General features: G+C 40.6%; 1 protein-coding gene across 1 annotated transcript in view; it reads right to left on the bottom strand.

Moving 5' to 3' along the window:
• Dnah9 (dynein axonemal heavy chain 9) overlaps window positions 1-25,376 on the bottom strand; it is a 349,492-nt gene that overhangs the window by 294,847 nt on the left and 29,269 nt on the right. The window contains 8 exon segments of the mRNA XM_048365947.1: window positions 5,364-5,605; window positions 8,291-8,546; window positions 10,805-10,931; window positions 12,728-12,796; window positions 15,520-15,634; window positions 16,829-16,979; window positions 19,213-19,329; window positions 21,827-21,994. Coding sequence (XP_048221904.1) covers window positions 5,364-5,605; window positions 8,291-8,546; window positions 10,805-10,931; window positions 12,728-12,796; window positions 15,520-15,634; window positions 16,829-16,979; window positions 19,213-19,329; window positions 21,827-21,994 — 1,245 coding nt within the window.

Here is a 25,376-nt window from a genome sequence, read left to right as displayed (position 1 = left end):
AACAAAACTAATGGTTTTTAACAATTATTATATGCTAGTATATTTAAAAATTAACATCTAATCATAATAAAAATCTTTCAACCAAGTAAGAATAGAAGGGAACTTATATCCCTGGTAGTGATTATTACATTATATTCTAATAATGAATATCCACATAAGCAGAGCTAATACTGTGCTTGATAGTATACTACTAATATTTTCTTTTTTTAATTCAAATTTTTATTATCAAACTGATGTACAGAGAGGTTACAGTTTCATACGTTAGGCATTGGATACATTTCTTGTACTGTTTGTTACCTTGTCCGTCATACCCCCCTCCCTCCCCCCCTTTCCCTTCCCCCGCCCCGAGGTGTTCTGTTCACTTACACCAAACAGTTTTGCAAGTATTGCTTTTGTAGTTGTTTCTCTTTTTTTACCCTGTGTCTCTCAAATTTGGTATTCCCTTTGAATTTCCTACTTCCAATACCAGTAAACACGGTTTCCAATATACTAAGATAAGATTACAGAGATAGTGTAGGTACAACCACAGGAAGGTGATACAAGAACATCATCAATAATAGAAGCTACAGATACACATAGGACGTTGAAAGTAGTTACAACTGTGATATAACAATTGTTTCCATAACATGGAGTTCATTTCACTTAGCATCATCTTATGTGTTCATAAGGGTATAGCTATTGGATGCCCCTCAGTAGACGAATGGATCAGGAAAATGTGGTACATATACACAATGGAATTTTATGCCTCTATCAGAAAGAATGACATTGTTCCATTTGTAAGGAAATGGAAGGACTTGGAAAAAGTTATACTAAGTGAAGTGAGCCAGACCCAAAGAAACATGGACTCTATGACCTCCCTTATTGGGAATAATTAGTACAGGTTTAGGCAAGTCATAGCAGAGCATCACTACTAATATTTTCTAAAGCTGACTGAAAAGGAAGCAAGGATGTCCATTCTCACCAATTCAATGCTGCACTGGAAGTCTAGCCAGAGTAATAAGGCAAAAAAGAGAATTAAAAGTCATAAAAAGCAAAAGAAAAGCTGGACAATGGTGATTCCTGCCGGTGATCTCACCTATCAAGAAGGCTGAGATTATGGTTTGAAGCCAGCCCAAGTAGAGTCCATACTCTCCAATCAACCAGCAAAATTCAGGATTGGAGATGAGGCTTAAGTAGTATAGTGTCAGCAGTGAGTGAAAAAGCTGAGCTACAGTGCAGTGCTCTGACTTCAAGGGGGAGGTGGGGAGAATCCCAAAACAAAGAAGAAAAATTGAGCATATTTACAAATAAATGAGATTATTTTTATAGGTAACCATAAGACATCTTCAAAACAGTTACTGTATCTAATAAATCCAGAAAGAGTACAGAATAAATAAATCTAGAAAGGTCACATAATACATTACTAATGCAAAGGTCAATTATGCTTTTATGTACTAGCTGATAGTATCAGGGAAAGAATTAGCAAAAATATTCCATAAGTAGACCTTTAAAACATAAAGCACTTAGTGATCAGCTATAATAAAATCTGCCAATGGTTGTAGTTATAAATTGGAGAGACTCAACTATGTGAAGAGATCTGCCATGTTCATGGATCACTACACTTAATATTATTAAAATCTTTATTTATTTATTTATTTATTTGGAAGTCCTGAGGCTTGGACTCAGGGCCTGAGCACTGTTTCTGGCTTCTTTTTGCTCAAGGCTGACACTCTACCACTTGAGCCACAGCACCACTTCCAGCTTTTTCAGTGTATGTGGTGCTGAGGAATTGAGCCAGGGGCTCCATGCATGCAAGGCAAGCATTCTACTGCTTTCCCCAAACCAATAGGCATATTTAATGTGATTCAAGTCAAAATTCAAACCTAGCTTTTGTCTAGAAATTAGCAAGTTGAATTTTAAATCTATGTGGCTATGTAAAGAATCTAGAATAGACAAAATGATTTTGAAAAAGAAAACTTGTTAGAGGATTCACACCATCTGATTTCAAGATCTATTCATAGTGCTACAATACCAATTGACTATTACGGTATACAAATCAATGGTAGAATACATATTTTATATTGGTGTTTATAAAATTAACTGATTCTTCAACAAAGTTTCAAAAATTCTATATGGAAAATATTCTCAAAAGTAGAAAAAGTCAAGGAAACGAAGACAAGATTAACTTGCACTTGGATTCTAAATCAATGGATTCAAAACAGAGAAGAGAATTGTGGTTCCTAGAGGGTGAGGGAGTGTATAATGGAGGAGTTCTAATAAAAAAGTACACAACTAATTAAAAGAAAGGTACAAAATTTCATTTTTCCTTTGAGATATATCAGGCATCATAGGAGATATGACACTCAATAATATACACTTCAGAATAAACAAAGGAATAAATGTCAAATATTTCTACCAGAGCCCTGTAAAGAACTTGAGATAATGGATATGTTAATGACTTGATATAATTTCTGAACATTGCATTCATGAATCAATAGTATTATTTTGTAGCCCTAAGTAGCTTTTCAATTTACAATTATAAATAAATGTTTCCTAGAAATGAAATAAATAGTATAGAAGCAAGCAGATATTCACATATAAAACAGTGAACGGAATTCCAATGTTACCTCATCAACAAAAACTAGTTTATTATAATGTTAAGTATAAAAGCTAAAATTATAATTCTTCTAAAAAGAAGTATATAAGAGTACCTTTGTAAACTTGCAGTGTTCTTCTTACATTAACCACATGGGGAAAAGAGTAAAACTTAAGACTCTAAACAAACAAACAAACAAACCAAAAACATTAGGGAACACTACTTCATTGTTTGTGGGAATATAAACTGGTTCAGCCACTCTGGAAAGCGGTATGGAGATTCCTCAGAAGGCTAAACTTAGAGCTCCCCTATGACCCAGCAACCCCACTTTTGGGCATCTACCCAAAAGACCACAAACAAGAACACACTAAAGCCACCAGCACAACAATGTTCATCGCAGCACAATTGGTCATAGCTAAAATATGGAAGCAACCCAGATGCCCCTCAGTAGACAAATGGATCAGGCAAATGTGGTACATGTACACAGTTGAATTTTATGCCATTATCAGAAAGAATGACATTGCCCATTCGTAAGGAAATGGAAGGACTTGAAAAAAATTATACTAAGTGAAATGAGCCAGACCCAAAGAAACATGGACTCTGTGGTCTCCCTCATAGGGAATAATTAGCACAGGTTTAGGCTAGTCACAGCAGAGGATCACAAGCACCCAATAGCTATGCCCCTATAAATGCATAAGATAATGCTAAGTGAAATTAACTCCATGTTGTGGAAACGACTGTTATGTCACTGTTGTAATTACTTTCAACATGCCATGTGTAACCGTAGCTTCTATTGTTGATGATGCTCTTGTATCCCTTTCCTGTTGTTGTACCTGCACTATCACTGTTTCTTATCTGAGTACATTGGAAACTGTATATACTGGTATTAGAATTAGGAAAGTGAAAGGGAATACCAAAATTGAGAGACACAGGATAAAAAGACAAATGACTACAAAAGCAATACTTACAAAACTATTTGGTGTAAACCAACTGAACAACTCATGGGGGAAGAGGGAAAGGGGGAGGAGGGAGGAGGTATGAGGGAAGAGGTAACAAACAGTACAAGAAATGTATCCAGTGCCTAACATATGAAATTGTAACCTCTGTGTACGTCACTTTGACAATAAATAAGAAAAAGAAAGAAAACTGGCAAGGCACAGTTCTGATTTTTTCCTGAATAATTACTTATTTTTTGTCAAAGTGATGTACAAGTTGAATTACTCATATCTGATGAAAGATGTGTATCCAGAGGTTATTAGGACTTCTGGATCTAGCACACAAACCAATTTAAAATGAGAAAGTGATAGATGATTCATAAGGGAATACACATAACTGGCTAAGTAGCATGTAAGTGGCATTTGTGAACATGCAGAAGGAAGATGGATGGATGGATGGAGGAATGGACAGATGAATAAATGAATGAAGGATGAGATGAATAAATGAGTGAAAGATTAATGAAAAGTGGATGTCTAGCAGAGCCAGACATAGTTAAAACATAAATTAAGTTGTGCTCTATATCTCTTAAAGGCAAAATATAGTCAATTATCTCCTTTACCTAACTGGCAACCAGCAGTATTTGTAGTTGAACATATTTGCTATGCTCTGAACCACAATCTACTTACAGTGATATGATTTTTTCCTGATTTGTGGCATGAGTTAACTTTTCAGACTGCCTCATGGTTCCTTCAGCAGGGTTGTAGCTTGTTGGGGACAGCTGTGCCTTTAAGAGGCCACAGCTGGCCTTGGTCTGTCTCCTCCCCTCCTCTTCTGCCTTTAACAGGAAGAGAAGCCCCTACTCCTGGGGAGAGCACGTGTGCAATGGTGGGGGTACCCCAGAAACCCAATCCTTGGGGGGCTGGGCCTCTGCCCACAAGGGAAGTCCCTTGACATCACTTGATGGACAGTTCTCGTGGCCAATCTGTTGTCCCTTCCCTGTGCCCGCCTTTGGGGTATATCTTTGTGGCTTCTCATTTGAATAAATCAGAATCGTCCTGGAGAATCCTCCCAGAGAAGGTCTCCAAGACTCCATGCGCCCGTGTCTTCCTTGGGCTGGTGGGCAAGGGGTTCTCGCACCCACACGCAAACCAAGGCACCCGGGATCCTGCTCCTGCATCTGATCCCTACCGGCCGGGGGGGACGTGAGAGAGTGAGTATGGATCCCACACGGAAGAGGCAGATAAGCCCAGGACCCTTCCCCACGTGGATTGGGAGTGGTAGAGCGACGCCTGGCAATTTGGAACCCAATAGTAGCTAGTGAAAGTTCAGATCCCTCCCCAATGTTTACAGGGAAACTTGAATCTTTGATGATGGTACATAAAGCTGCCCTGACCAGCACAAAGCAGGGCCTTGCTGTATTATGCACCTCCTTCTGCATCTTCTCATTTTATCAAATGCATCCAGGGAAGATGACACTCTTTCATCTCCTGAGGCTCTCTGAGCCCAGGCATGAAGATGTTTCTGGAGGACCACACCATAGGTGAGATGGGATGGGGTACCCAATGCAGTGAATAATTTAGGATTCTTTCCTTGCCATCTCCTCTTACATCCTTGGAATTAGGTGTACAATTTGTCATGTGAAAACTGAGTCATGTCACCATTAAGACAATGTCAATTTTGACACAATGCTTATCTATTGTGACTTTCACCCTGTCCTGCCTATTATGTTTTGTTCTCTTGCGACTAAAATAAACATTTATTCTTGACTAGAGAAGACACTCAGGAAAGTATTATCATTTCTTAGTGCTGTCCCTGTATTCTTAGTACTTACGACCAAAAGGCTGTTTGTTACCTCAACAAGGGTGTGAATCCGAAGGCCAGATTCTTTAATGACACTGTAATATTTTTCCATCCGATCATGTTGATCATCCAGAGCAAGTAGACATTCTCTTTTTCCATCTTTTCTCTTAAATATCGGAGTCACCCATGTTTTCATAATGTTTCGAATCTCTTCCACATTGTCTTTAGCCTTCTGAATTCTTTGCTCAAGATCGCGAATACTACTGGTGATTTGATTGACATAATCCCAAAGGCCTGCTCCCCAAAAGAAATATGATTAAATGAAATACTACATAAATGAAATACTGTACAGTAGTGACACTAAAAGGCCATTATCTGTGAAAGACAGAGATTTAATATCTGTCACTCACACGAGACTTTTCTACAAGGTTACTTTGTTTTCAGAAAATTTCCTTTTCTAGTTGCATTAAAAATCTAACCTTTGGGACTGGGAATGTGGCTTAGTGGTAAAGTGCTTGCCTAGCATGCATAAAGCCCGGAGTCCGATTGCCCAGCACCACATAAACAGAAAAAAACAGAAGTTGTAGTGTGGTTTAAGAGGTAGAGTGGTAGCCTTAAGCAAAAAGAAGCCAGGGACAGTACCCAGGCCCTGAGTCCAAAAGTCCTGACAGTGGAGAAAGAGAAACCCAGGTAATTCTTCCCTACCAAACACACGAAAGTTGTTGGCACGGTTGCTAGGGATCTAATTTTACATCCAGATGCTGATGCTACTCTATGACTTTATTTGAAGATATTTTGTCATTGCAGTCTTCCCATTTTTTTTCCTTTTGTTTTCAAATACAACAAAGGAAAGCCATCATCTTTTTCTTTTAGAAGTCAGTTTAGACTGTCCTTTCTGTGAGGTCTCCATGACTGGGGGAGGAGCTAGTCCTGTCTTTCTCCCCATGATTTCCTGATCCTGAGGGCTGGGGGCTTGAATTCACAGCAGCACACTCTAGGGTACACAGTCCAAGAGGCCTGAATGAATTTCTCAAAATGAGTTGCCCAGGTCCCTGCATGGGACTCTGAGGAAGTTGAATATAATCTGAACCCCAGTCTTAGGCAGGAAATAGAAGGAATCTGTTGTCATCCAGCCTGTGTACCCCATAGTTAATCCTAAGAATTCTAGTCTACCATGTGCCAGTGGCTCACACCTGTAATCCAACCCATTCAGGAGTTTGAGATCTGGGGGTCATGGTCTGAAGTCAGCCCAAGCAAGATTTTTTTTTCTGCAAATAACCTTCAAAAATCCAAAAGTAACGGCATGGCTCAGGTGGTAGTGTGCCAGCACTGAGCAAAAAAGCTAAGGGACAGTGCCCAGGTCCTAAGGTCAAGTCCTAGCACTGGCATAAAGAAAGTAGACAAATGAGGAGAAGGAAAGAATGTAGTAAAAAACTAAGAAAAAGTGAGGGAAGAGATGAGTTGGGAGGTATGAGTGAGAATGTTGAAAGGGTACACTGATCAAGGTACAGGGCATTTTGGAACTGCTTTGTTGAAGGGCAATGCCTTTCTTTCTACAACTAAGTTAAAGATAATGCAAATATTAAAAAAAAATAATTCCAGGCTAGCCTTCATTTGGGAATTGGAAAAACTTTGAGATCTGCAAAAGTAACAGTACATTGGATTACCCTAACACCACAATGACGTTTATCAGATCCTAGCCCTCCTCTCCTTTCCTCCTGGGCCACCTTCAGTCATTCAACTTTATCCTGATTCTTAAGAGAAGTGCTGCATTTCTGGAACACACAACCTAGTCAATGGATTCTTTTTGTTTTTGTTTTACTTTTCTGATTCTCCAAAGGAGGCTGTCAAGATTTGGGAATTTTTGTCACTCTATCTCACGCTCACCTGATCCATATGTTTCCACCATGCAATTCCTATAGCACTTGCTATGTGTTCAATGCTGAAAATGTCATTCCCCTTACATATTGAGTAAAGTCCTAATTTTGTGGGTTTTTTTTTCTGAAAGGGAACATGGTATTGGGATTTCAACCCAGGGCTTCATACTTACTAAGCAATTGCTCTAACATTTCACTCTTACCTCCAGTTCTTTGGGCTCTAGATATTTTTCAGATAAGGTCTCACTTTTGCCTAGTATTGCAGTATTCCTTCCTATGCCTCCTGCATAGCTGGAATTTTACAGATACTTACCACCATGCCTGGCTGCTTTGCTAATACAGAATCTTGCTCTGTCTGTCTATTTATTTATTTTTGCCCAGGCCAGCTTCAAACAGTAATCTTCTAGATCTTTACCTCCTGAGTAGCTGGTTAACTTGTTTACTACGAATGAAATTCCAAGATTTTTAACTTTCTATTCAAACTTTAACTTTTCTAAGGAATCTCATTTGAGGTCATCATTCTTCTGAAGTGTGACTCTTCACACTTCATTTTTTAACTGTATTTTTGTGCTTTTTTTCTTTCTTTTTTAACTCACAGCCAGTCTCCTAGGATTCTGGATGTACATCTGCCATTTTCCTTATGAATCATGAGCTCTTGGAGGTAAAGATCATGTCTTGTATGCATCATGCCTTATATTTCCTTTGTATCACCTCATGAAATATTCTTCCTATGTTAACCACCTACTACAAGTTTACTCAATCGAACTCGAGGGAATCAGAGAAGTAAACATGTAGTTTCCACCTTTAAGATATTTGCAGTCTAGGTAAGAAACTCGGTGACAATGCAGTGATAGCTCTCATTTAGGGAGAGCCTAGAAAGGATGGGGCATCTTTCACAGCCTCTCATCTTCCAAAGTGGAGATAGCAAAGCCTCCTAAATCTGTCAGTCAAAATCCAGACCTCCTTCTCTACTTAGACACCTGTCCAAAATAGATTTTTTTGCAGCCCAAGTCAGATTACTAGTGAATCACTGGGATTCTACTAACTTTCTGCAGAGCCTTGAACCCCATGCACCTCTCAGACTGCAAATGTGCCTGGCTACCTTCTGTTTTCCAGTTCAGTGTCTCCTCTGCAGCTCTCAGGCAGAGATCAATATTTTTCAGCTTTTCCTCCACTAATGGAAATTCCACTTCAAGAAGAGTTTTCATAACCTTGTTGTACCAGTTTGCCATCAATTCTAAGTTAGCCACAAGCTGCTGGTAGAATTCCCTGGAGGAGAACATGGCCCGTGCCGTCTTGGGGATGTGCTTCATCTGTCTGGGCTCAAGATAGCTCATTTCTTTCAGCACTGAAATCAGCTGGAGGAAAGAATAAAACTGGTGTTGAGGGATGCTGTAAAAGGTACTCCAATTATTCATCAGGTACTTCGAAATCCCAGGGGCCCAAAGATCTCCTAGGCCTGCTTTACCTCTGTATTCCTATCATTTCCTAAAATCTAGTCTCAGTAAAGGGAAATGAAGTATTAAGTAGAAAGATGACTCAGAAAGAAGGTAGATTACTATTTGTAAGAGTGAAAGGAAAGATCCTGAGAAATACACCAGCAGTAGGAGCAGGGGAGGGTGCTGCTTCCTGTGCCCCCAGGCATGCAGTTGTTGAGACACAACATACATTTAGGCTGCCTGGACATTTCTATTAAGAGGTGCTAGTCTGGTCACAAGGAGGATCAGCTGGCTAGCACCACCCACATGCATAGGAAGCCTCAGATGAAGATGTCCGGTGCTCTCATATACCAACCATCATACATACACAGTCACAGAAACACTGGTGAGATTGAGACAAGCATGACGTTCCTTTAGTTGTTGCATAAAGTCATTTGGAGTCTCTCAGGATTTCTGGAACTCTGAGCTGGCCTTTCTTTATGTTTTAACATAATATGAACCAGAAAAGAGAGGTTAGCCAGGCCTCTCTGGACTCAGGTGGAGCCCACAAGTTACTGGCAAGAAAAGAAATTAAAATCCATGCAAATGTGGTCCAAAAAGAAAGGAAAGACACTTGGATAAGGTGATGACTGGGCATCCTTTTCTGATTCATGCCTGTTTATTATTTCCTGGGAAACATGACAGAACTGACAAATACAGGAACAAGTGACATAAGGTATGAAGTCACATGTTCTCATCTTCAGAGAAACACATACTTCCCTCTCCCATTAATTCTGGGCCTGTTCTCCTTAGCTGAGTGGCTAGTCCTACTGAGAGTTCCCACAAGTACTATTTGCTGGAGAAATGAACTCAGTTTCTTAGTGTACTCTGAAAGAAGCTCATGATGGATATTGAAAATGTATAAAAAGTACGAACAAAAAAAGCCATGCACATACCTTGATATGGTACTGAGATAGAGAAGACCGATTCAAATATAAAACCATAAAGCAAATAAAAAATGTATGTGCATAAAATATGAGACATAATAAAATGACAAACTTAAACTGCAGAAAACATTCAAAACAGATATGTCCTTATTTTAGTTCTTCATATCTGACAAATAATTTCCAAATGTTCTAAAACATTCTCAGGAAAGGAGGGTACTTTAACCACAGGTACTAGTGAACAAACAAAGCAATTCATAAAAAGATAAACAGCAAGGGAACACAGGACAGAAGTTCACTTTACTAGTAATCAAATAAATGTAAGTCAAGGGCGTTTTTAGAATTCAACAACCTGGAAACTATTTTAAGTAATGGATTACAGCTCATTGGTGGGAGAATGATGGAGTTCTAGCTCTAAAGAACAAAATAGTGCTATGCATGGAAACTCTGAAAATGGGAATGCCTTTTAGGTAAGACGTTTAGTGCCATGTCTGGAATCTACCCAATAGATGCTACTACCTAAACCTCCAAGTTTGATAAAACAAAATGTTTCCAGGGAGAAAAGACTACCCTCTGTTGACAAGCACTGGTTTAGTCATATGTCCAAAGACATACCTTAAGGATTTATTATTTGCTGTCTAGTAAAGGTAGATATTTGCAGGTTCATGCTTCTCTCAATTAGACTAGAGTCTCTTTCCAGACAGGGACTAGGTTCTCTACATTCTTGCTGACACCTCCAACCTCCCATTGGCATCCTGCACTCATAGTAAATACTTGAGGTTGGCTTTGAATGTTGGGTATTTAACAGTTGGTGCTACTTTACAATATGATCATAAGCTACATAATGATGTTTTGGTCATGCAAGAACCACATGTGCAATCATGGTTTTATCAGATATTATCTAGTGACATCATGACTGTTTTAGCTTGTGTAAGTACATCTATGACATTTGCATTACCTAGCAACACATTTTTTAGAAAGCATCCCCATTATTAAGCAGCATGTACCTATATTTTCTGTTGTAGTTTTGTCAAATCAAATCTATTGTTCAACCACAGAGAATAATATAAACATGTAAAACTTAAGAAAATACTCAATGTTGGGATTCTCTCCCCAGAGAATCCAAGGTGTAAATTCTCTTGAAACCTTTTGCCTATTTTTATTTAAAAAACAAACTCCTTGACCCTGAAATTAGAAGAGTCAAGTAAAATGTTTCAGGAACCCCAAAGGAAGTGACCCACTTGACTGACAGACCTGTGGGTTAAAGTTGACAGTGATCTGCTTTGTCTCAGGGTCACGCTGCAGCAGTGGTTGGGAGAGATTGTACTGTGATTTCTCAGATACTGTCTGACACCAGTCCTCATAGAGCCTTGTCTCATACCTGCAATGATCAGAAACAATAGCCCGCTCGTAAACACATTCCTACCTCCCCAACTCCTGTCCATGCTCTGTAGCATGAACTGAGGAAACTGTTATTGATCTCTAGACAGGCTGGGTCAACTCCTGCTGGCAACCACTAGTTTCTAAAGGGGGCAGAGTTTCAATCAAAGGAGAATAGAAAGACGCCATGAGATCTTTTGAAGGAATAAGGGAAGCTGTGATTAGTCTTAGTGCATGTTGGAAAAAGTTACTCAGTACCATTTGCTCTTACCCTTTCACATAGCTCATAGACATAGCTCACATAGATGGTCTTTTGGTTTTTACACACTGAACACCTTTCTTGTTCTGGGCTTGGTGACCAGATCACCCTAATACAATGCAGTAAGGACCTTCTTACAGAAATATACAGAGCATTTTCATTTAAGAGCAGAGATAAGTGATGAGGACAATATCAGGGAAGGTTCAGAGAGATGTTTTGGAATGAGGCCTGACTGAGTCTCAGAGGTTGAGCAGATGAGAGGACATTGAAAAGGGGGTAGCGAGAGAGGGAAGCTTTCCTGACAAAAGCAACAGCATGGCTGACACAAGATGAGAAACAGCATGCCTGTGTGCTGAGAGCCACAGGTCGATAGACAGCACGTTTGAAGCTGGAGATGGAGAGAGGAAGGCAAAGGCTACCTTGGGGCAGGGTTTTCAGGCCTTCTGTGGAAAGATTCTGGCTGGTGGAGAAATAGTAACATTATTGAATTTGGTCACAACATGGGCCTCAAGACACAAATATGGAAGCAAAGGAGGACTTCCAGAGCCACTGTGACAGGTCAGATCATAGCAACTCCAGCTCTAGTGAAGATGCTGTGTGGTGGGGACAATGGAAGTGGACACAACTGAAGCTCTTTGGGATGGGAAAGAAGTAAAAAGTGTGGGTTACCTGGTGGGGAGGTGCCATCAATTGGCTGGTTTAACGTCATGCTAAGAAAACTCTGCTGCATCAAAAGAAAAAGAAAAGCCATGATCCAGTGGGTAAAACCTGTAACTGTGGTACAAAGCCAGCCCAGACAGGAAAGGCTATGAGACTCTAATCTCCAATTAACTACCAGAAAACCAGAAGTGGGGATGTGGCTCAAGTGGTAGAGCTCTAGCTTTGAGCAAAAGTCCCAGGACTGGCAAAAAAAATGAAAAAGAAAAAGGAAGGAAGGAAGGAACGAAGGATGGAAAAAAGGAAGCAAATCACAGAAGAGGGAAAGCAAGACCATGGGTTGTTTCTTGACCCTCCATCCTCAAAGTCTCATTCAGTTTTGAAGCAGAAACAATTATAAACCCATATGAAAATTTATTTCTTCTGATTTTTCCACAAATGGATGCAGGAAGTATTTCTGAGACATTTCCTGCCCAAGAAACATCTTTCTGCTCATTGAGCAGCCAATATAATTTCTCAGGACTCTCATCACAGAGTGTCACATTTGGCACCCCACTTCTTCTAACTCTACAAGGTTCACACACAGGAAGGCTGCATCAGAAACATACTTGTATCTAGAATAGATACAAATGCATCTGCATTTCCCAGAGACCCTGCATGTGTGCAACCTAGAAATACTGGGGTATAAATATATGTAACATATATATATATATATATATATATATATATATATATTATGGCTATAACATAAAACACAAAATAATGTATCAGAACAGCGAAGGAATTTGGACATCTATGAACAGAGAAAGGAAGAAGGTGTCAGGAGGAAGGGAAGAAGACAATGCAATTTACAGAATGATGCAATCCCAGAAGTCACTTACTTTTCCAGCAATGAAAGCATATCTTCATATTTTTGTATCATTCGCTTTCCTTCAGCAGATTCCATGCAGCTATTGCAACACAAAAAAGAAGAATGACATAAAATTAGGAGTTAACATAACCTGATGAGCATACTACTGCCTGTGAAGAAGAGGCTGATTGTTGAAAGACGAGGCAGAATGTTCTCACATTCGAGGTCAGCCAGGGCTACATAGTAAAAGACAGACAGACAAATAGACAGACAGATTGATTGACAGAATGCCCATGGCCATCTGCATTCAGACACACTAAATGGCTTCTAGGGCTGATTCCGAAGGCCCCTAAAAATAATCTTACAATCTTCTTCCTGAACATCCTCCTCTGTCCACTAGAGGTCACTTGCACTTCCTAAATATCCAGGCTACCCCACTAGTGACAAAGGCAGCTCACCCTTTCCTGCCTGTGGTTCTACCCAAACCCACCTAATTGAGTTGATCATGTGCAAGGTAAATGAGGTCACTCAAAAATATGAATAAAAGGGATTTTGAGGCACTAGAGAAAAATTCTAAGTGCTACTGTTTTCTGCATTTAAGGAAAAAAGCTATCAATAATCCACCTAACATCATATATATGCTTATGTAGAACAATATTCATAAATACATATAGTATATATGTATAAATTATGTGTATAAACATGAATGTATAATGTTTCTATGTGTGTTTATTTGTTTATATAACGATAGATAGATAGATAGATAGATAGATAGATAGATAGATAGATAGATAGATAGATAGATAGACAGACCTGTCTGGAACAAGTGATCAGAAATGCTACCCTTCTCTGACAGGCTTATATGAGGGTCCCACCCTCCTTTCCCCTCTCAAACATGCAATGCACACATGTGCTCATACACATGCATACTCATGCACACAGAGGCTTGTTTATAAATGCTGATGACTCAGAGGATAGAGAACAGTGGCCTGGGGCACTGCTACCTCAAAAAAGTTTTCCCCTGATTTTGACTCTCACTCCCACTAAATGGAAGTTCAACTCCTGGGGACAACTGGCAAAGTATCTTTGATATTCAGACTTCACACTAGCTATGTGGAATCTGCTTCTGTCCCACCAGCAAAATGAGACAGCTTGTGGCAGAGATTCTTAAAAATTCAGCTGCTCTTTAAATCAGCACAGCTTCCTTCCCATGATGCCTTGAGCCTTCTGCTTTCACCCTCTGGCTTTCTGAGAGAGCAAGCACTGGGGTCCAAGTCACTTCATTCTCTTATGTGTTAAACAAGAAGATATACCTCCAAGGAAGCAAGGAAAAGAGGACAGAGCCCCCACCAGGTGGGCAGAGTCACATTTTGTGCTCCCCTCACAGCCGTGGGGTTTCTGCAAACCTCATCACCCCAAGCCTTGGGTTTTTGTTTTTGTTTTTAATCTGGAGGAGAAGGAGGTAGAGGGCACAAGGCCTGTATATGGGATATATGGCTGTGGCCTAATGGTTTTGAGAAGTCACAAGTATTATGACAGTGAGAGTCCCTGTAGCTTCTATGTCACTCCATGGTAAAGAATCTACAACATTTAAGATAACATGTTGTAGAGATCAGTACACATCTGCACTCATTTTTAAAGCATATGAGAATTTTCATAGGACTTTGAGAAGTCACTGTGATGTGCCAGCCACACCCCCTAAGTTCCATCTACCCCAGACTCCTCTGGCAAGGCAAGTTGGATGCAGGTAGGGTGCAGGTGATGGCCTCTTTAGGAGCAGTCCCAGGAAATGAGAGCCATCTTGCCCAAAATCATAATGCTTGGGAGGAGAGCCCAACTCCAAGCACTGATGTGGAGAGATGGGCTTGTCCTTCCAGGAGGTTCAGCAGAAGCCTGATACACTGCTCTGTTCAGCCGCCCAGCTGCAGTCTCCCATGGTGGCTGCTTTTCTGGCTGGTGGCCCTCCAGTGTAGTGGTAGCAACATCCTCTGGATCCCTTCCCAGCCTCTTGAATTGTCTACTTTACTATTTTGTGTGATTTCCTGGTCTTTGAAGGGAGTTAGTCTTGCTACCTAGGCCCAGTGGTCTATGCAGTCCTTCCTAACTCCACAAAAGTTTGTGATGCCAATTGTCAGTTTCCAGTGTCTTTGCTTCTGTGCATTTGCCAAAGCCAGGTGCCTACAAAAGGATTAAGTCTAACAGAAGAAAGATCAGAGAAAGAAAGATTCTCATCCCCAGGTAGTATCCTAAACATAACATCAAAAGTTGCTCTTCTTGTTCACTCCTAGCAGCCAAGAGGCCTCTGTGAATCCTGGTTTCTAGAAACAGCCATAGCACACACAGACTTGCATAGCTTCTATTCTGGTCAACATCATTCACAGGGGATGTTGACCAAAGTGCAGGTTTACACTCAAGCCAGACTTAGACTCAGCAGGTGACAAGGTATAGTAGATGCCCCAGGATGTAATACATGTGGGTCCCCATGCTGCACTTAGGTCAATACTCATTCTTTTCTTATAGTCAGCAAAGAGACCTTTTTGTCCCAGGAGGAGTATGGGAAATATCCCCAGAGCATGAAGTCTCTGACTCATTTTCCTGCAGAAATGAATCCCAGGGAATAAAGTCAGCTTAGGACCCTTTGGTGAAGCCTTGGTTAACACAAAGGTGTAGCAAGAGCTTTACAGTTTGACCACTAGGTATCTTGTCTGTTGCTGGAAATAGGAATACATGAAGATGGTTTTCATGCCTTGGCAAGCAAACTGTATGTCTCTACTCCAAATGCAGAGCAGGAATGAGAGTGCCTTCCAGCAGCTGGATACTCACGGGTGGATGAGGCCTTTGAAGTTGCCAAAGGGCCCCTGGATGCGCTGTTTCAGCTCTTGTGCCCAGCGGAGGCCCCCAGCCATGGGAGGCATGTTTTTGTGCACCGGGGAGAACCCTGGGAACACAGAGAGCTGAGCTGAGACCAGAGTGCAGACACCAGCTCCCTCTACCCAAGAGCACCCATTCGGTGACACCACACTGAAGTCACCCTGGGCCCACACTGAGGAGTTCCTGGGACATGACATAGGGTGTTCTGATAAACAAAGCAAGAGCAGCCTTGGGGAGCAATGTCTCCTGCCCAGACATTCTGACTTAGTTGATCTGAACATGTGTCATAGTTAATATTTACAACTCTCAAGTTGATTCTACCTGCCTGGGTGGTGGCTTGAGTCATGATAGGCCTAATCTAGGCTCCCCATGGTTGGAATCACAAGCACACACCATGATGGCTTGCTTTTCTTTCATAGAGATAGAGTCTGAAGATGATTCTGCCCAGTATTGGACTGGTACCTTGATCCTCACAATATTAACCTCTCATGTAGTTTGGGATGACAGGTGGATGCCATTAAACTCATTTATAGGTTAAGGAACCTGGCTAACTTTTATGCCCAGACTGTCCTTGAATCATGATCCTCCCTTTCTCAGCCTTCCAAGTATCTAGAATTATACATATGAGCCCCTGGGTGTACACCATCGTTCAGTGTTAATTGCTTTGTTCCTTTCCCTGACTTGCCATTATAGATAGTTCCTACAGACATGTCTCACATATACCAAGCACTCAAAAAGTGCTTTGGTAAAATTGACATGAACCTATGTTTGATTTTCAAATAAACAAGATAAGACATCTAACTATAATAAAAATGGAGACATCACACCTCCACAAAGAACTGCCCTTCATCATCAGGCTCCTGCTGGTTCCTCCTACCAGAAGCATGGTTGCTATGGCAGTGGAAAGGTAAGCTGTAAAAAGCTCTTGTGAACTGAGATATGTTGAAGATTAGTTACTGTGGCAACACAGATCAGGGGTCATCTCCTCCATTATGCCAGGGTCACAATTGACTCACAGTGGTCAAGACTGCATTGGCCTGCATCATTCTGATAATCTTAGTCCCAGATCCTGGGAATCCCACAGTTCAGTGAACTCTACAGTCATGCAAGGGGTCTGGAATTTCAAGCAAGAGGATTGCGCTTGATGTTCTGAGATAATGGCAGAGCCATATATGAACACAGAATAAACCTCAAAGTAGTGCATTCTGCCCTTCCCGGTAACAGAATTTCCCCCATCAAAATCCTCTGGCAAGCAGCCTACCAAGTCCTGCTTCCTCCTGGATGTGGTGATTGTAGATGATCCTCACAGCATCCAGGTCTCTGCTGAACATCTGGATGAGGACCAGGTATTTACTGGATATGTCCCTTGCTACCAGGGGTCTTTCAAGGAGGATTCCTGCTATGTCCAGCAGCTGTAGAGAGGACAGAGGAAAAGGACACAGTGGGAATATGGGGGGTGTGGGAGGGCAGCCTGATAAAGATACACTGCATGCACATAGGAACATGTCAAAATGAAACCTCCCCGTACAACTAAATGATGCTAAAAATATGTGGGAGGAAAACAAAAAAACAAAACCTTTCCAGATTTGCATAAATCTTGTTTGCTTTCATATGTTTACTAATACCAGGGGAGTGCACAGTTGTTACTCTTGCACTGTAGCAATAATATTGGTAACGTGGAAAATAATAATTACTATATAGGTAGCCTCCTTTGCTTCTAAATGAGGAGTCTTGCCTCCTGTGTTACCACCAAGCTCTCTTGTAAGAATCTGGATAAAAGGAAAACTAATAATGCCAGCAAGGCTAAGTTGAGATCTAAAATGGAAGGGAGGTGGAAATGGCAAAGAAAGAAGCTAAGTGGTATGGAATAAAAAAGATTATGGAAGTTTGAAATATGAGAGTGGAAGTAAGGAAAGGTTTCAGGGGGCAGCTACCTTGAGAACAGACACAAGGAGATAATTTGAAGATGATATTCTGTGAATTAAAACTATCCAAACTCTGCTGTGTGATTTCCTGGTGAGATGACCAAAAACATAGGAGAGACTGATACTTATGGCTTTCCTATCAGCTCCCATGGGGCTGTTGAGGAGTCAGGGCCAGATAATAGGGAATCTGCTTTCATGAGAGCTCTTTGAGACTCTGGAGACAACCTATGCTGCTTCTGGGACCAGGCACAAAATTGGAAAGTCTTTTTCTTTGCCTAAAACCCCCCTTCTCTGTAAAACTGCAAAATTACAATTTCTCAAACCCAGAGAAATACATTATTGCATAAATATAGATGTTTGCATGGCAGGAATCATCTGAAGCGCAATCATAAAATTCCTTCAGATACTTCCTGGACAGACCAAATTTGCAAGGGAGATTAGACTCAGAGCAGAGACACATAGTGAATTCATAGTGGAAGTAACTTGAGGATACACATGTGGCATTCCCCTGCAGACTCTGAAATTCCAGATGCAGAGAGATTCATAGGATAGGGTGGGGGCTGTCCATTCTCAAGGCATTAATGCAGCTATAGCTTTGCACATGTTACCTGAGAGGTCAAGTTTCAATTAGCTGTGGCACTTAATGGCTCATAGGATCATTTAGTAAACACATGAAAGATCTTTCTCTAGTATTACTTCAAATACTGAATAATGAAATGGAAGGTATTTAACAGATTATATTCGCTATCTCTGTCTCTCTGTCTCTCTGACTATCTCTGCCTGTCTGTCTCTGTCTGTCTCTGTCTCTCTGTCTATCTCTTTCTCTGTCTCTCTCTCCCTCTCTTTCTCTCTCCCCGTGTCTCTCTTTCCCTCAATGGATACAAAGCCCAGAACATTTGGAACACTTAATATTCTACACAGACATAGATTTCCCCTATCCAGGGTTTAAGCCTCTTCTACAATTGTCTCTCAGTCATTCTGTCTCTGGACATTTTCAGTGACTACAAACTTAACTACTTGTCAAGGAAATCCATTTTGTGGACAGCTTTGACAGAAATCTCTTCTCTGTTGAAGCAAAACTTGCTTCTTTATAACATCTTCCTAATTCAAATTCTTCAAGCTCTGTAGGATTCATAGTTTAGAGAGGATTCATCAAATCCTCCAAGCCTTCATGTCTCATTCCACAACTCTTTGTCCTACAACTGTATCACAACAAACTTTCTCCCTCATATATAGTGTGCCATCTGATCTGGGTGAGAGAGAGCAAGAGTACATGTCTTATCCTATTTATTGATTCTTGAATCCTGCAATCCACTTCTTAGTAAATGGTTTGTTCCAGCTTGAGTCAGTCCTTGACAGTGGTTCAACAGTCCAAGTATCACTTGTAGATTTATGTTTTCAGGACAAGGACCACAGCACACCTTCTCACTTTTAATAGCTTTACTCTACTGGTGAGGGGATGGTGCCTACAAAGAGCATTTCAGAAGATACTTGTTTTAGAAAGATATTTTACATTGTCATATTTATAGAAATGCATCAAGTGATCAGCCTGAGATCCAGATCTAATTCTGTATACGTCACAGTCTTAGGACATTTACCTTTTTGTCTACCAGATCAGTAAAAACAATATTTACAGGAACCAAATACTTGGGATGATATACTTGCCATTCTCTGGTAAAGCATTGTACACAGGGGTGGCTCCTGTCCTACATGAACCAACCTTAAAGGCATGCTCCACATCAGGGGTATCATCAAAAGCTTGAATAAATATGGTCCCCAATCTTTTATCCAGATCTTCCACTCTCTGGTTAAATTCAGAGACATCATTTTCAAATTCCTGAGGAGGTATCATACAGAACATATGAACAACATAATTTTTCTGAAAGCCAGTAGCACCAAGGTCTTTATAAGTAACGTTTGTGCTTGATTTCATCACAACACAGATTTATTTTAATGCGCTAAAGTTCACATGGCATCATTTTGTTTTTAACCAGCAAAGACCTGCCCCGTCATTATAGCACTTTTACATAGACACTTGAGCAAAATGACAAAGCAAATCCAATGTGAGGCTGAAATCTTTTTACCGTTCCCCCCTTCCCACCTCATTCTGCATTCCTTTCTTCTACTTCCTGAAACCACTCTCTCTCACCCACAATATCAGCTCCTATTACCCCCTGCACACAACACCCCCCCCCCATATATCCTAATAGCAACAGCACCAGTAGTGGGTATTTCAATGTTACCACCTAATTTTCTTTCTCTCTCTAGTGAAAATACCATTTTTTCCCATTGTACCTGAAATAACCTAGTCACTAGGCAGAAAGTAATGGTAATAGAGGGTGGGAATCTCCTCTGAGCATCTTTGACATCCAAAGATTTCTTACTTGGCTAGACCCAGGGAGATATCACTCTATAAATTCTATTCACTCAAAGTAAGAGGAACAAAGAAGATGGGTTATAAAACAACAAAAATGCACAATATGTTTGCAAACATGTGATGAGACAAAATCCCACACACAGGTAAAAAGAATCTACAATAAAATTCCATGTTGTCGTACAATTTGTAATTCTCTAAAATTCAGCATGGTATTATTTCAGTTTTATGCATCTTGAGAGCTGCCCTTCCATTGCTGTATCTCTACCTAGAGTCTAAGGACAAAGATAATACTATCTCTTTTAAACATACCTTAATTGGTTTAACGTAGAAACTAGCTACTGTTCTTAAGGTTGCTGTATTTAGTAAATAGAAACATAGAACATTCATTTAAACTTTAATCTAGAATAAACAATGACTTTAAAAAAATACAAGTGAGGGCTGGGGATATGGCCTAGTGGCAAGAGTGCTTGCCTCGTATACATGAGGCCCGGGGTTCAATTCCCCAGCACCACATATACAGAAAACGGCCAGAAGTGGCGCTGTGGCTCAAGTGGCAGAGCTCTAGCCTTGAGCAAAAAGAAGCCAGGGATAGTGCTCAGGCCCTGAGTCCAAGCCCCAGGACTGGCCAAAAAAAATACAAGTGAGTTCCAATTATTATATTCTATCTGGCAACCCTAAGTGTGTTGTTCTTTGTCGAATGCAGCTATTTTCATGGAAACTTTGTTAACACAAACCTCTAATTTGTGCGATTATTACTTGTTATTATTGTTGTCAAGAGTAATACAGCCTCATTAAAAAAGCCCATAGAGACAAATAAAAAAGTAGATAAAACAATATGTATCTATTTTCCAGACTCAACCACGCCAGCATTATGATATATTTTCTTATACATATTTTACCTGTGTATGGGATTTTGTTTTATTATGTGTTTGCAAACACATTGTACATATTCTGCTTTGTAATCCATTTCCTAAATTCTTTCTACTTTGAGCCAATAGAATTTGTAAAAAGTGGTATTTCCCTGGATCTGGCCAAGTAAGTTCCCTATGGAGGTGTAAGGTGCTCAGGGCAGATTCCTGTTCTCATTTTCTCTTTTTCCTTCTTACATTAAATTTCCTGCTCCAGCAACTCTGCTTTTTTCAGTTTATTTTTTTAAGTAATTCTATTCCCTCTTTGCATACTAACACTTTGTGTCTTTTTCTCCTGTATTTTGAATTCACAGATCTTAGATTGGGGAAAGGTGGGGAGTTGGAATTGAGACGTGAGCTCTTTGTTCTGACCCTGCAAAATGTGCCCCAGCTTCACTTACTCCTTCCCAATCTACTAATAGACTTCTGTCCAGGTTTGCCCAATCTTCACTTCGTGGACTGTGCTAGAAGCTTTCTCGGACTTCTTAAGGTATAATTGATAAATGAAAGGTTGCATATGTTTAAGGTATAGAATAATATTTTGACATATATACTGTTTTTTACATATATGTGAAATGATCACAACAATCTAGTCATTAAAGATCATTAACTTAATACAGTTACCATTTTCTTCTTTGTGTGTATGTACATTTGCACATGTGTGTACATGTGTGTGAGAAATTACTACCCTTAAAGCCTACCCTTATAGCAAACTTCAAGGACACAATACAATGTTAATTGTCTGTAACACTCTGTTATACATCACATCTCTGGAATTATTCATCTTGCATAACTGAAACTGAAACTCTTCGACCAATACCTCCCAGTTTCCCTCACCTTCCAGCACATTAAATGTTCGTTCCCAACTGCTTCTATGAGTTTGAGTATTTCAGATTCCACACATGTAAGTGGGATCATGCAGTCTATGGTTGTCTATCACAAACAATAATTAGGATCTACAATAATTATTCCTCTTGATAAAAATAGTAGAGGAATCACACATGAAAAATGCAGTCTAGAAATGAACAAGGCTATCAATTCATCCCTACCAGGCTTTGGGGGTCCAAGCAGTTATAAGAGCACTCCAAAAAGACCTGGTACATCTCTTGAAATTCCTCGTACATTTGCTGGGCCTGCTTACTCAGGGCGTTCCCTCTGATGCCACTAAACTCAAGCTTTTCCAGATTTTGGAAATCCAAGACAGTCTTCAGAAGATCCTGAAGGAACAATTCAGAAAGGAGTTAAACTCATCATCTAAATTCATCATCATTGTCATCGTCACCACCCTCATCATCACAACTGTGGATGAGAAGAGCTGGAAGAGCTGGAATTTATATGGGGGGGTGGTGGTTGTTTAGGAAAATGTGGTACCTAGTTAGTTTTGTAACATTATTAGATGGGGTTGGTAAAAAATAACTCTTGACTAAACTCTGTAACAATAAGCAAAGAAACAGATAAATAAGAATCACAGAAATTATAATAAATAAATATGCTTCAACCTCTCTATGTTTTAAAACTGACTATAAAACATGATGATTGATGATGATGATGATGATGATGATGATGATGATGTAAATGCATTTGCATGACTGGTGACTTTGGTTCTGATTTTTATTTAAAAAGTCAATTCCATATGGGTCATGTTGTCTAGAATGAGAATTGCTTGAGAGGATGGCAGCAGGAAAGGAGACACTGAAATTAGCCCATGAACAAATCCAGAGGGCAACACCAGCCTTTGTAGCAATGTCTTCTGTCAAGGAAAAAAATCTTCCACAGGGTGTCCTTGCCAGGTATATGGCATGTGTTGTGCTATATTGTCAGTGGAGTAACAGAGGGCTGTAACTTACCATCTCTATGCTGGTTTCTTCACCATGATAGGTAACAATAATAATCCTTGGCATGGTGGTGAGAGCTAAGTCAATGCAGGCTTAGGATTTGGGTGGGTGCTGTGAACACACACACATACAGTATGCATTGCGATTACTGTGACAACGTAGAGTCTTGCTGAGCTCAGAATTCCATGACTCTGGGATGGCATGCACCTGGAAGTCTGAGGAAGGGTCTTTCTTGAGTCTCTAGAAGCTACTACTTCATTGCTGATGGTACAAATGTCTTCTGTGAATGCCTGACAGGTCACATGTAAGTCACCCCATAGAAGTACCTGTCTAAAAGTTACAAGTCCTCTAAAGCAAGACTTACTTTCTGCTAGGACTTCTAATCTCTGTGTATCCTTTGACGGGGAAGAGAAAAACACAGGTTGCCTTCATGTCATTCACATTTCATGTGGATCCCTGGAAAGGAGTCCTCTTCCCTAAGCAGATTGGATGTACTAGGACAAGGATGCTGGAAAATCCAGGAGTTCCTGATACAACTCTAGAAACTTCCTATTCCCAGTTATCCCTGCTACCATGGATCTGATAGGGTTGTACAAGCTGCCAGACTCCTTGCTCTCACTGGGAAATAGGACTAACTGCAACAAGAGACAGAGGATGTGAGAAGTGGCTAAGTGCCCCCCTCCCCACTTTGTCAGATTACCCATACAATTCCAGGAAGGTTTTGAGCAGTCCTTTATATGTGGAGCATGGTTGGCAGCAAGCAGCTGCAGCAGACAGAATCACGAGCCAAGGAAGAAGAAATGTAGATCAGGTAAGGACACTGTGGGGCATGCCCGCCCCAGATGCTTTGCAGCTTTAAGAGGCGGTTCTAGCTAGCCCCCCTATTTTCCCAGCCCTGGAGCCACGTGGCTGTTAGCCGGCCTGACTTCCACATCTGGAACTGGAAAGGCGGTCCTGTGGGCCGTCCCTCAGGGAGGTCCCTTGGCCCTCCACCCCTGACGGACAGCTCAGGCAGCCAATCAGCGCCTAGCTAGGTGCTCTACACCCCTCCCCTTCCTGCCGCCATTTTGCCTTTATAAGTGGGGTTTCCCCTTATTAAAACTGGAGACTGCAAGACATTTCCCTGGAATCATCTGAGTATCCTTCTTAAATGTAAGGGGGGCTGGAAGTGGGCGGTTTTGCGACTCTTTACCTCATCTTGGCTTGCCCGGTGGTGTATGCTCCCCACCTCTCCCGCTGGCCAGGAGAGCGCTGGGTGCGAAGGACCCCAACAGGACACCAAGTTCCTTGCTCCCCTTGGTGGTGGGAGACCGAGAAGTCACTATTTAAAAACACTTTAACTTTTGTCTGTAATGCTAGCTAGTCAAGAAGCTAAGATCTGAGAATTGCAGTTCATAGCCAGTCCAGACAGGAAAGTCCATGAGACTCTTATAGCCAATTTACTAACAAAAGCCAGAAGTGGTACTGTGGCTCAAGTGATAAGAACACTAGCCTTGAGCAAAAAAATTCAAGAACAGCACTCAAATCTTGAGCTCAAGCCTCAAGATCAGCACACACACACAGACACAGACACTCACACACGCACACACACACAAGCACGAAGGCCAAGTATGATGGTACATGCCTATAATCTCAGCTATATCCCAGGAGGATTTTGGTAAGAGACTAGCCCTAGGCAAAAAGTGTAAGACCTTGCCTGAGAAGTAAAAAAAAAACAATTAAAAAGGGTTGGTGTGTGGCTCAATTGGTACAGTGCCTGCCTAGCAAACAAAAAGCTCTGCCTTCAGATGACAGTACCATCATATATATATAAAAACAAAATAGACAAATGAGATTACTAATAGTATGAATATACAAAATATATTATGAACTTTAAAACTCAGAACTAACCCAATAATATAGTCAATAATCCAATTAAAATTGCCAAAGATATGAATACATACTTCTTGAAAGAAAAGATTTAAATGAATCTGTAAAAACATTCAACTTCACTAGTTGTCAGAGAAATGCAAGTCAAAACCACAGTGAGATAGCATGTCATATTTTATCAAAAAGTTTAAAGAAGCTGGGTTCTGATGGCTCATGCATATAATTTTAGCTACTCAGGGGACTGAAATCTGAGGATCAGAGTTGGAAACCAGTCTGGACAGTAAAGTTCCTTTATGATTGCTAATAAACTACCAAAAGCTGTGGCAAAAAAGCTGTGGCTCAAGTGGTAAAGCAATTGAGCAAAAGAAGGTCAGGGACAGTGCCCAGGTTCTGAGTTCAAGCCCTGGGACTTGTACGCATGCGTATGTGTACACACACACACACACACACACACACACACACTTAAAGAAATAAATGCTGGTGAAGATGTAAAGAATTCTTGTATACTATCAGTGGGAGTGTACATTAGTGTTGCTCCTGTGGAGAACGATATGGAGTTTCCTCAGAACGATATGGATTTATGATCCAGCCTTCCCACTTTCACTCAAGTCTCCAAAGGGAAGGATATCAACATAAAGGAACACCTGCCTTCCCATGTGCCCTAATGCACTATTCAATATAACTAAGATATAGACCAACCTTCACAGTCATCAAATGATGAATAGCTAAATAAAATTTTCAATATATTAGTAATATCCTATTGTTTGCTTTACAGTCAATGGAACCAGAAGATCGTGTGTTAAATAAGGTAAGTCAGAGGCAGAATGACAAATATGACATGTTATATCTCACATGTGGATGGTTTTTCAAAAAGTTGATTGGCGATTGCTTAGAA

Source organism: Perognathus longimembris, chromosome 17, assembly GCF_023159225.1.
Source record: "Perognathus longimembris pacificus isolate PPM17 chromosome 17, ASM2315922v1, whole genome shotgun sequence".
NCBI lineage: Eukaryota > Metazoa > Chordata > Mammalia > Rodentia > Heteromyidae > Perognathus > Perognathus longimembris.
This window is presented reverse-complemented; position numbering and strand designations above follow the sequence as displayed.